The sequence below is a fragment of the Mesoplodon mirus genome (genome assembly GCF_964341445.2).
Source record: "Mesoplodon mirus genome assembly, chromosome: 15".
Lineage (NCBI taxonomy): Eukaryota > Metazoa > Chordata > Mammalia > Artiodactyla > Ziphiidae > Mesoplodon > Mesoplodon mirus.
Genome location: NC_138991.1, coordinates 28,612,761 through 28,625,290, shown reverse-complemented (window position 1 = coordinate 28,625,290; position 12,530 = coordinate 28,612,761). Strand labels below are relative to the sequence as shown.

Here is a 12,530-nt window from a genome sequence, read left to right as displayed (position 1 = left end):
GGGTCTGATTATCTGGCAGAGGTAGTAAGAGTTATGAGGCTAGTTTACAAAAGCCAGATCAGTTTGAGAGGGACTGCTCTTTGGAATTCCCCTCTCCGTACAGCCCTGTCTTAAACAGGTGGGTTGCTCCCTCCCAAGAGGGCCACTCCTCGGTTTTGGCTGGGGTGGGGGGTCTTCGTTCCCTGGCAGGCTGCTTCCCCATGGCGGTGCCCATGCGAGAACAGGACGCCCTGGGTGGAAGAAGTGAGAGGTTTAGCTAATTAGAGTAATTTTAAAGGTCAGTGATTCTCGCTGGACTTAAGAACAAGAGCTTGGGGACATTAATGAGACATCAGGGCTCTGGCATTTACCATGTATCATGTACATCAAGGTACAACCAGGTTCAGCCTTTTCATTCTTTTTGGATCGTGTTTAATTGCTGACAGGGTGCTGCCTTGAGTGGCTTCCTATGATGTAATTTTACACAGAAAATGAAGTTTGGGGTTGTTTTGCTGGGAGGGAATGGGGAGAGAGTGAGAACATGCCAGGAGACCCAGGCTTAGCAGGATTTTTCTTGTCAATTTTACTTTGAGAGGACTTGTTGATTTCATGTAAATTACAGCCAGAGGAGTCAAGGTTAAGCAGGGAGGAAACTCAGATGGGAAAGGCATTTTCTCACCCTTAAAGGTATCTGCATTCAAAGAAAAGTATTATAGAATCTCAAAGTTTGATTTGCAAAAAAGGCTGGTGAGCTTCAGGGAAAAAAAGCCTGCTGATGACTCCAAGATTGAATAGTAAATTCTGTGACCTCGTACTTTTTCCTGGGTATCTTTTATCTAGAATCTCTCCAAACTTTACAAACATTCCTTACTAAGCCTCCAAGCTTCCCAAGGAAACGACCTCTTCAGGTTATTGGATCTGATTTCAGTTCCCCTCCCACAGACCAAAAGTCTTCATTACCGTCTTTCTTCCAAGGGTTGGGAAAATATACCAAGGCTTGTCTTTCTAATTTGACAGGCTTTCCAGTTAAGATCCGTTGCAAAACGTTTCAGAATGTCAATCTGCTTCTCTTTATTTTTTTCCCCTGCTCCCCCTCCCATCGCTGCACCTTCTATCTCTTTTCCCCTCACCTTCTCCCCCCAGTCCCACTCCACCTTGCCTTTTGTTCTATTTTTGCAGGTCATTTATCTCCAGGCTTTGAGATCTGTGTGGGGGAGCTGCTGCAGCAGCCCAAGCCAGGCGAGCTGTGCTGCTGGGGGAGGTTGCTGAAGGGATCTCAAGCCCACGGCTTTGCCCCAGATGAGCTAGAGGGTGGCAGGCAATCCCATGTTTCCGCTACAGCTGGAAGAGGGATACTTTAGAGTCTTCTTAGCAGCACCCAGCACGTTCTAGCAGAGTGGGCAAAGGGACCAGCTCTGGGGCTGTTCGAGAAATTTGCCATCCCCTTAAGGCACACGGAGAGGGGTTAGGGTCTTGAGGAGCCAGGATTTTTTCATATAACCTCTAAATGTGTGTCTCATAACACCCGAGACAGGGCTGGGTTCAAGTCCCCGGTCCCACCACTCATTTGCTGTGTGACTGGGGACAGTAGTGCTCCCTGAGCAATAAGGACAATAATATTCACCCCCTAAGGTTACTAGAGGTTCCCATGGGATACAGTAATATGCCTGGCATTTAGTAGGTACTCAGGAAATGCTAGTGTGACCGCTCAAGTTTTCACTGTCCAAAGTGGCCGAACTGGAGCCCTCCCCTTCCCCCAACCTATTGTAGCATCCTTGATCATCCCACTCCAGCATGCTGTGTGCTACGTCCAGGAAATATGATCTGATGTCTAACATTTTTGTTTGGGGGGCCGGCACTCCTCTCCCAACCCCACCCCCTTCTCTCCACACCAACAGAAGATTTTATGTCTTCAGCTGCCACCGCAGGATCTTGAAGTCTCTTCTTGATCGATCTTTCCTAACTCCCCGGCCCACGGCCCACCTCTTGGGTCATTCTTGCACAATTATTGTATTTATTAGATGTCTTCCATCTTCTGAGTGGGATCAATAGTTGGTGGCTTGATTCCAACACATGTCTGAGAAAGTGCAGTCAGCTAGCTGATTATCTCTCACCGTTTTCCCTCATCCCAGCCCATAAATGTTGCTTAGTCTCACTGGGTCCGACAAAGGGCTAAAACAATTTCACCGAGACAGAGCTGGCCATTGTGGCAGGCAGTGAACATTGCTGGAGACACCCAGGTAAGCCCAGGATCGGGCCCTGGAGATGGAGAGGTGTCCCTGGGTCCTATGACGTTAGACGTCATTAATCCCTCCAGCCTGAGTTCAGATGGATGCTCCTGGCAGCAGGGTAAAGGCCCTGGGCCACGAGGTACATCTCCTGGCTCTGGAGGCCTCTCCCTGAATCCTTCCAGCCGTTCTCTTGGCCAGAGTGGTCACTGCAGGCCGCAGGCATGCTCACCAGGGGGCAATGTGCCCAGTGGCATTTGGCCCCTTGGCCTATTACTGGACAGTTCGATTTATCCTGACAAGAGGTTACAGAGCAGTTATTATGTGGTTGGGCCACTGGTCCACCGGCCACTAGAACACAGGGCAGATCAGAGGGTCGTGGGAGGAGGGAATTGGTGTTTGTGAGTCACATAGTAGGTCAACCTCCTGACCAAGATCCACTTCCTCTCTGCCTTCTCTCCATCCCTCTTCTTTTCCCCCTCCTCCCCCTTCCCCTTCCGTATACCTTCTCCCTCTCACTCCCATTCGCCCGCTCCCCAACTCTGCTTCTCATCTGTATTTTCTTTTCCCACATAGGCTGTCATCTCACTCTCTGCTTTTCTAGGCGTCTTTATCTCTTTCTCTCCATATGCAACTCTCTGCTGTTCTCTTTCCCTCTCATCCTCTCTCTCTCTCTCTCTCTCTGTCTTTTCACCTCCATCTCTCTATCCACTGCTTTTCTTCCCTTCTCTTAACTGCATCCAATAACAAAGGGTGGGAGTTCCATAGGAATCTTGCTCTCAAATAACATTCTTTCAAAAATACACTTAATGAACACCATGACCGTAAATTGCAGGGTGGTCTCCCCTGTCCCCCCAGACTGATAATCCATTCTTCGTTAATGACTCTAAAGGCCTAACAAAAACACTATTTTCCAGTTTGGGGGGACTCTGTTGGCCAGCCCACTGGAAACCCACACAGGTGAACTTTATGTATTTTCCAGTGGGGTTTAAGTCCCAGAACAGTCTTGTCTTCAGGACCGTGAGCTGGAATGGGGGGAGCCCAGTGCCTAGAGCTCAGGCTGGTTTGTAGAGCAGAGTCGCAGGCCCACCCTAAGCCTGCTCCCTGTGGCCCGGCCTCTTGGCCCAGTCATTTTGCTTTTCCAAGTCTCTGTTTCCCCACTTACTCGAGTAAATGGCTTAGTGCTCAGCCTACCAGATCCTCCTGAGGGGAGGAGGATGCAGTCACTGAGATACAGGCCCGTCACTGTGCCCTAAACAGGGGCTGTGGAGGACTCAGAATCCCATCTCTGCCACACAGGTGTTCAGGACCCTGGGGGGCTCTGTCATGTGGTCCCCACTCTTCCATCAGGAAGCTGCCCTGGAGGGTCCACGGGAGGCCCCGGGCCTGGCTCAGAGCAGCAGCGCAGCGCTTGCTGGGCTCATGGCCTGGGTGTGGGAGATCCCAGTTCTGTCTCCATTTCCCTCCTGACTCATGATGTGACCTTAAACCAGTGACTTCATTTCTACCTTTTCCCATTTCCTCTTCTATCAAATAGAGATAATCATATGCGATAAAGTGCTCAGAGAGGTAATTGTGATGTTAAATCAAGCCATTATTATTCCATGCTGGCTTTTTAAGTAAAGATGCTTGCGGCTCCTCAGAGCCCTCCGACTACAATGTAGAAATAGCAAGAGGAGGTAAGAGGGCCAGCAGTCCTTTCCCTTTCAAGGAACTCTGGGCCCCTGGTGAAGAAAGGGTCTACAGTGTGTTGGCCTTTAAATGGGGCCGTCCAGGGGGGTCTTAAGGAACCATGGCCGGGAGGCGATACAAACCCATTGACAGGTGAGAAGACTGAGGCTAGGAGAGGGGGGGTGATCCCGCTCTGATTTCCCCAAGAAAATCAGCTTCCAAACAGTCATTAGAATGATAAAATGGTTATAAACGTAACAAAAGCAGGGGTCAGCAAACTTTTTCTGTAAAGGGCCAATTAGTAAATATTTTGGGTGTTCTGGGCCCTGTGGTCCCCGTTTCAACACTCAGCTGTGCTCTTGTCGCATGAAAGCAGCCAAGACACTATGTAAACAAATGGGATGGGTATTGTATGAATCAGGGTTCTGCAGAGAAACAGAAACAATGGGATGTGTACATATAAAGACTGGATCTAAGGATTGGATCATGTGATTATGGCGGCTGGGGAGTCCAAAATGCCCTTTCCCCTGAGGGGAGAAGCACCCTCCTCCCGCACCAGCCTCTCTCACTGGGCTGTCACGATGTGCCTCTAGGTAGTGGCTGAAGAAACGCTTCCTAAACCTGCAAGTGGAGAGGTTTTTCTCTGGGGGGGGGCCTTAGGAGGCTCCTTCACCATAGGCCACGCAAGCCCCCTACCCTGGCCCCTCCCTGGGGTCTGTGCACTGACTCACTGCCCCCGGAGCTCACCCAGCAGGCTCCCGTCCGTGTCCTACGCAGAGATCAACAGCAAAGTTCCTTTTCTCCTGGCTCCTGCCAAGTCAGGGACCATGAGCGAGCAGGGCTATCTCTCATGTACAACTTCCAACCTAATCCCCACAGCAAATGCGAAAACTCTCCCCCCCGGGACTCATCTGACATTGCTCAATAATTTGTTTATCCTACGCAAGGAAGGAAACAGGATGGCTTAGGAAAACCGAAGGGCTGATGTGTCTCTGTTAGAGACCGGGTAGATCCATTTGGAGGCCTAACTCTCCCACTTACAAGCTAAGTGGACTTGAGCAAGCAACCTCTCCTCTCCCAGCCTCAGTCTTGTCCCTGTACAATGGGTATGAAAACATTCACCTCTGGGTGTCTGTTGTTGTGAGGGTTAGAATAATACGTGTAAAGCGGTAGCGCACAGCCTGGCACGGATGAGGCTCTGTTAATGGATTGATGTGACCATGGATACAGAGCTCTCAGCCCCAGCCTGCAGTAGGCCGTCCACACAGTTAATTCGTTCAACTTCTTTTGCTTCCTCTCGGTTGCAGGCCCTATATTATCACTCCTTTTTGCCTCTTTCTTTTCCCATCTCCTGTAGCCCAAGTAAGGTTGGAATGGAGCCTTCATGCCCCTGTCTGTTTCCTTCTCTCTGCCCGCCCCCGCCCCAGTGCCTTCCCTCTTTCTGTGTCTCCCCCTCTTCATGGCCCTCCCGCGCTCGCTCTCTCTCCTCTGCCTCTGGGTCTCCACTTTCGTCTCTCTTCCTCCCTCTCTCACTCTGCCTCTCGCTGCTCTGTCTGTCTTTGACTGGTTTTCACTTCCTCCCTGTCCCTCTCCCCCCGCACCCCCTTATTTCACTCTCTTGGTCTGGTTTCCCCCTGCCTCCTGTCTCCCCTTTCCTATCTGCCTCTTCTCTTTCCTCCCCTCACCCACTCCATGGTTCATTAACATTTGCCAGTTTCTTTAGCAGGTGTTGGTTTTAGATGCCCTGCAGACCTGTGAGATTTCTCTGGGGGCACAAAAGTATGAGCCAGAAAAATTCAAACGGGCCTCCTGAGAGCTCTAGGGTTGCCTGGTTATTCACTCAACACACACGTGTGGAGCTCTTGTTCCTGTTCTAACCTTGCGTTCGGCACTAGGGACACCGTTCATTCAGCCATTCATTCATCAATCACTCAAACTGCCTTAGTTTTCCCATCACATTAGAATGAAATGCAAGTTCCATCTTGGCCTGCAAGGGCTGACACCATCCGGCCTCTGCCCACGTCTCCTCCCTTGTGCTCCCTCATCCCCCTGGCCTCCTTGCCATCTTCAAACACACATACTCTTTCACCCCAGGGACTCTGCACTTACAAAGTCCGAGCTGGCAGGAGACTCAGAAAGAGACAATTATTTGATAGAGAGCTGTGATCGCTCAAAAGAGGACCCTAATCCAGACAGGATTCCTGAAGGAGGCCACTGAGACTGAGTTTTGAAGAACAAGGAGAGTTATAGCCAGGTCAGAGGGAGAGCGGAGTGGATGGGCAGCATGAGAAAGGCGCTCCATGTGCCAAAGTTTGGGGCAATGGGGCACAGGGGGCATTCGTTGTAGAACTGCAGGTGGTCTGGTCAGGTCCAGGTCAGACGGAGCTCACATCCAGTCTGGGTGCTGTGCCCTTGCTGGGATTCCTTGTTCAGATGATGTAACCTCTCTGTGCCTCCATTTCCTCACTGCAGGATGGGGAGAATATCAGTCCCAGCCTTTGGAGGTTGTTACGAGGACCCCTTACATTGAAATATGAACAGATCTCAGCACAGGGCCGTGCACACAGTGAGCCAGGTGGATGGCAGCCTCCTCGGCAGGAAAGCCCTGGAGGGCCTGGCTGGGGGGATGGAGAACTCAGACGCAGGGCAGGGTGCAGTCACACTGTCATTCAGAACTGTCCTCTGGCTGCCGTGTGGAGGGAGTCTCAGGGGCAAAATTTGAGGCGGCTCTGGAGCCAGGAGGGAGGAGCTGGAGGCTGGGGAGGGGGTGCATTGAAGGGACTGGGGCTATACCGGATGGTTAGGAAGGTGGGCTATGGGGCTCTGGGGCTCTGGAGCCAGACTGCCTGGGGGCAAATCCCAGCTTTGCTGCTTACTAGCTCTAGAGTCTTTGCAGGTGTCTTATCTCAGTTTCCTCATCTGTGAAGTGGACATGACAACGGTACCCACTCCACACAGTTGCCGTGAGTATAAATGAGTTCATTCATGAGAATCACTCAGAACAGCCTGAGTGCTCACCAACCATCAGATCAGCTAGAACTATCATTATTAAATATAAAGGAAATGGATGAAAAGAAAGGATGCTGACACTGTATTTGCCTGGGACAACGAGATCTCAAATCGAGCTTCCTACCGTAGCAGCCAAGCTGGGTGGGAAGCTTTCGGCCAGGAGTTAGAGGGTGGCGATGCTGCCCTTCCCCCGTGGATGAGCAAGACCTTGCTAACCGTGTACCAGGCCAGCCCAGCCATCGCTGATAGGAGAGAAAACATGAGCTGCCGGCTTTGTATCTGCACATAAATGGCACAGCTCACTGGCCTGGAACCCAAATCCGCTCAGCCGTTGATAGAGCGTGAGGGAAACTTGAGGAAGGAGAGAGGCGTGGGATGGACACAGGTCCAGCTCCCCGAGGTTTCTTCTCTGAGCTTCTCTGCTTAGGGGAGCAGACCTAGCCCAGCCTCAAGAGAGGCAGAAGAGCCTTTAATTGCTGTGTGACCTCAGGAGATTCACCAGTCCTCTCTGAGCACCAGCTTTCTCGTCTACCAAGTGGGGATAATGATGCCCACCTCTCACAGATGGCAGGGGGGTTGAGAATAACATACAAGTAACAGCTCTGTGCATGGGGCCTTCTGGGCCTCACGGAGGGTTCAGCTGCTAGTGAATCAAAGTGGTTCTAGAAATTGTAGTCATTTATGAGCACATGTGTGGGGGGGTCAAACAGAATGTGCCTGCACCCCAGCTTCACCACTCATGGGGGGGCATGGGGAATTCACTGAACCGAAAGTGCTGTCCTCAACGGGGAGGAATGAATGAGATGACAGACACGGGGCTCAGTCAAGGCCTGAAGCACAGTAGGGGCTCCATCAATGGTGGCTGGGCTCCTCGTCAGGCATGCTTTGGAGGGGAACCTACTGTGTGCTCTGAGACTAGCTCTGGGCTATGGCATGGGGCCCTGGGGCCATGGGTGGAGTCTTCTAACCCCCCTCATCACCTGAGGAAACAGGGCAGTGTGCAGGAAGGGGAATTGGGAGAGGGGAGGGAGGACAGCCATACCTGAGAGCAGCGGTGGAGGCTGCAGACTACAGGCACCAGGGTGGGAAGAGCATGGCAGCCATGCCCGGGGTGGTGTCTTGGGGAAACTGCCCATTTCCAGTTGGGAGTTCTTCGCTGTGCTCCCATTTGACAGCTTTGCATCTTGATATTTGGTTTATAAGGAGCTAACTATGAAAGGGACGGCTTTTAATAGACTCTTTGTGAAGCATTAATTCATCTGCCTAGGATTTATTGAGGGCCTACTATATGCTGGTCAGGTTTGTGGGTGCTGGTTACAGTGGGACTATGCCAGTTAGGGTCTGTGCCCACAGGGAGCTAATACTGTAGTGGGGAGACGATAATAAACAACAACGACGACAAGCATCAAACGGTAGGACAGTCTGAGATGGTGAGTGTTCTGATGCAAACAAAGCACGGGATGTGAGAGAGACCCAATAAGCTGTGCTAAACGCAGGGGTCAGCAAATGCCTCCCTGGTGATGTGACACTGAATTCATTCAGTTACAAGAAGGAGTGAGCCATGTGGAAATCTGAAGCCACAGTACCACAGGTGGAGAAACAGGCAGTGCAAAGGTCCTGAGGTAGGGGCAAGCCTGGCCTGTTTGAGGAACACAGAGAAAGTATTTCAGAGATGAAAACAAGACACAGCTCCTGCCTTCATGGAACCAAAGTCTGAAGACTCACATAGGTAATTACCAAGTAGTGGACTATTTTAATGGAGGAGGCACTAGTTTCTGGGGTAATACCAAGGGGGAACATCACTTCCAGCCTAGGAGATCAGGGCAGGCTGCCTGGAGGAGGTGATATCTACTCTAGGACCTAAACAACAGGTAACAGAAGAGGAGAGCAGGGTTTTCCAGGAAGAGGGACTAGCATGCAAAGGGCCAGAGGTGGGACAGGTGCTGATCCGTTCATTAGGGGAATTACAGGTAGCTGGATGTGGTCGGAACCCAGAGCTGAAGACTTGGGTGTAGGGATGGAATTGAGGGTGTCCCTGACATTTAGGAGAAGGGCCAGACCTGACCCAGCCCAATGGGTCTGATCCCAGCATTGATATGCTGAGAAAGGCATTTCAAGGTGGGCAGGAGGGACCAGAGAAGGAGCTGGAGGCAGGGGGCCAGCATGGAGACAGGTGAAGGTGGAGCTATGGCCGGGGTAAGGAGAAGTGCTGGGGTGGGAAAGGTCCACAGCAGAAAGGACTGAGCTGGGGACAGCTTGGGGAGCAGGGGAAAAGGGAAGGGGATGGAAGCCTCAGAGAACACAGAAGAGCAGATAGCCACGTGTCTACTGGCTGGGTGCATGGTCAGAGTGGGTTTTGATGCCTGACAGATCTTTGTCCACTTCCTAGCTGTGGGAGCAATCACTTCCCCTCTCTGAGCCTCAACTTTCCCATCTGTCTAATAGCACAACCCACATTAAGAGCTGTTGTGCAGATTGCATGTGAACACGTAAGAAAGCTCCTAGCACATTGCAGGCACTCAGCACATGTTAGTTCCCTTCCTTGACCATCGGCCTTGGGTACCCACTGCTCCTCCCTGGACCTCTGTTGTCTTGACTGTCCCACTGGAACAAGAACGGTTGCCTTGCAGTGCAGCGCTGCCAGCAGGAGCTGGCTTTGCAGGCTCAGGACACACCCCACAGAGTAGGCAATCACAGATTTAATTTCCTCTTTCTCCCTCTCCAGCAGGAAGAGCCAAGACAGAATGGCGTGGCAGGGGCTGGTGCTGGCTGCTTGCCTCCTTGCGCTCCCCTCCACCACAGCAGACTGCCTGTCCCGGTGCTCCTTGTGTGTTGTGAAGATGCAGGATGGGCCCAAACCCATCAACCCCCTGGTGAGTTTCAGGGACTCCTGTGAGTTTCCACAGATGGAAGGGACCATCTGTGTGTGGAGCCCAGAGAGGGAAGGTAGCAGGCCTGGGCAGCTGTGAGCCTGTCCTATAGACTCATCCCACCTGTGCAAGGCATGTCCTGCCGTGGTCAGCCTGGGTGCCAGGGACTTTGTTTTCCAGCCTCCTGTCCCCACCCCAGATCTTACCACCATGGGTTCACTCAGGTTTGGGACCGAAGCTCAGGTTTCCAGGGAGCCTGTTGCCTGGTAACAAGGAGTGTCATTTATGAGGTGGTGCTGACTTTGGGAGTCAGCAGCCCTAGATGAACTTTTCAGAGCTTCTCACCACCAGGCTGATAGGCATCTCCAAATCTAGTCACTCGTAGGGAAGGAGCTCTTATCACCACCCCCTAGATGCCAGGATCTGGTTGTCAGGATCCGAGCCTGACTCCTCTCCTAGGGCTTTAGCATCTCTTGGCTGGCCTTGCTGGCTTTACTTTGAGTCAAACTCCTCCCTGTGCCTCTCCCATGACAGCAGACAAGCTAGAGTAGAGGTACCAGGGTGCGGTGGACAGAATGTGAGCTTTGGTTCTGCCAATTTCTAGTTCCATGACCCTGGAACCCCCTCTCTGAGCCTTAATTTCCTCATCTGCAAAATGGGGGTGATTCCATGAACTGAGGATGCAAAGTATTAAATATACAATTCTAGCCACTCTTTACTAGGATGCATACAGTGCACCAGGTGCTGCCCATATATGATCTCAAAAGAGCCCAGTGGTTAAACATGATGACTCATGGCATTAGAACCTGGGTCCAAGTTCCAGTACTGTCTAGTATTGTCATTGTGGTCATTGTTTCATCATCATCATCATCATCATCATCATCATCACCATCATCATGTTTAACTCCTCCCACTGCTATGAAGTAGATACTATCATCCCTCTAGGTTTGATGAACCCTTAAACATCCCCTCATATGCGTTCTTTCCACCATTCTGCATTGCTTCTGTCCGTCTCCATAAAGTGTTTGCAGCATCCTTCACACCTAGGAAAGGTTGGGAGAACCAACTATTCCCTCTGGAGTCAGAAGTGGATGATTATGGGTGAGCACAGCAGAGTGCTATGGGAAGATCTTATTTCCAGTTTTGCCAATGTCACCTGTAGCCATGTGCCCTTGGGGAAGCTGTTTCACCTCTCCACGTCTGTTTCTTCATCCTCCACATGAGCACAAAGTCACCTACCTCTATGTACCACTGGGAGCATTAAAGTGGGCAGCCCAGGCTTAGTAATGGTTTTTTAATTTTCTCAGACACTGGACAGGGGACTCTCTGGGTCAGGGGCTTGTAGTTTGACAGTTTGATGGTGGTGGTATTACCGCTGTGGTCTTTTGGGGTCTTTGCAGATTTGCTCCCTGGAATGCCAGGCCGCCCTGCAGCCCGCTGAGGAGTGGGAGAGGTGCCAGGGCCTTCTGTCTTTCCTCACTCCCTTCACCCTCGGGCTTAATGGCAAGGGAGACTTGGAGAGCAAGGCAGCTTTGGAAGAGCCCTATAGTGAGCTGGCGAAGCACACGGAGCCCTCCTTGAAGGAGCTGGAGAAAAACAGCTTCCTTCTCAGAACCCCAGCAGAGGAGAATGATCTGAGCAGCAGCCTGGCAGAGAAACTCAGGGGTCTCTCTGGCAGGCTGGGGGAGGAAGCAGAGTCTGAGCTGATTGGGGGGGCCCAGCCGAACGATGGTGCCATGGAGGCTGGAACACTGGATTCCGATGAGGAGGACTCCAAGGAGCAGGTCAAACGTTACGGGGGCTTTTTGCGCAAATACCCCAAAAGGAGCTCGGAGGCGGCTGGAGATGGGGATGGGGATAAGGTGGGCCATGAGGACCTGTACAAGCGCTATGGGGGATTCTTACGACGCATCCGTCCCAAGCTCAAGTGGGACAACCAGAAGCGCTATGGCGGTTTTCTCCGGCGCCAGTTCAAGGTGGTTACTCGGTCTCAGGAAGACCCCAATGCCTATTACGAAGAGCTTTTTGATGTGTAAACACCTCTCCATCGTGGAGTTGAGTCTGGAGCTTCCCGTAATGCCCTTCCAGATTGGAGTGAACGCATTCATCTGCCCCTATAGCCCCCATCCCTACGCTCAGTTCAGCATTGTCTATAAGACATCCAAACCTAGCCTGCCTCTCTTCTGCCTGGGTGCAGTGTTTGTCTGGGTCAGTGAGGCGGAGGATGGAGATTCCCCTCTCCAATAGGCTTAGCGCTTGGCTCCGACCCTACAACTCTAAAACTACCACCAGCAGCAGCTTTTGGTATCAATCCCATTCATGTGACTCCCCAACTCCAGGAATCCAGACTGACCTCTTGATCCCTCTGGATCTATGACCAGGCATTCTGATCAATGCCCCTCTCAGAAGAAAAACGAGCATTCCCCTTCTCATGCAGATATATTCATTTATATAGTATATGCATGCATCATAAAACATACAAAAGGTAGAAATTTAAAACAAGATAGATAAATAAAAATCCTAACATTTTATTCTCAGACCTCAAAAGATCTCCCTACAATGGAGACCATGCTTTAGGTAAAAAGCTTAAACATTGTCTTTTATTGGAGCAGGTATTCCTACACTAGAGTTCGGGCTCCCAGTGGGTTAAATATTCAGTCATTGTACTCTGAGTTCACATGGTTTAGAAACACACCTTTTGAGAACCCAGTTCCTGGACTCCAGTCCATGTTGGTACCCTGCACAGCGTCCAACTTCTCACAGGAGAGGAAGA

General features: G+C 51.3%; 1 protein-coding gene across 1 annotated transcript; it reads left to right on the top strand.

Annotated features, from left to right (window-relative positions):
- Nucleotides 1-9,631: 9,631 nt before the first annotated feature.
- PDYN (prodynorphin) lies at nucleotides 9,632-11,860 on the top strand (the record flags this gene model as incomplete). Its single annotated transcript, XM_082644964.1, has 2 exons — nucleotides 9,632-9,760; nucleotides 11,158-11,860. The coding sequence occupies 2 exons, from the start codon at nucleotides 9,632-9,634 to the stop codon at nucleotides 11,791-11,793; spliced, it is 765 nt and encodes a 254-aa protein (XP_082501090.1). The 3' UTR covers nucleotides 11,794-11,860.
- Nucleotides 11,861-12,530: the final 670 nt, after the last annotated feature.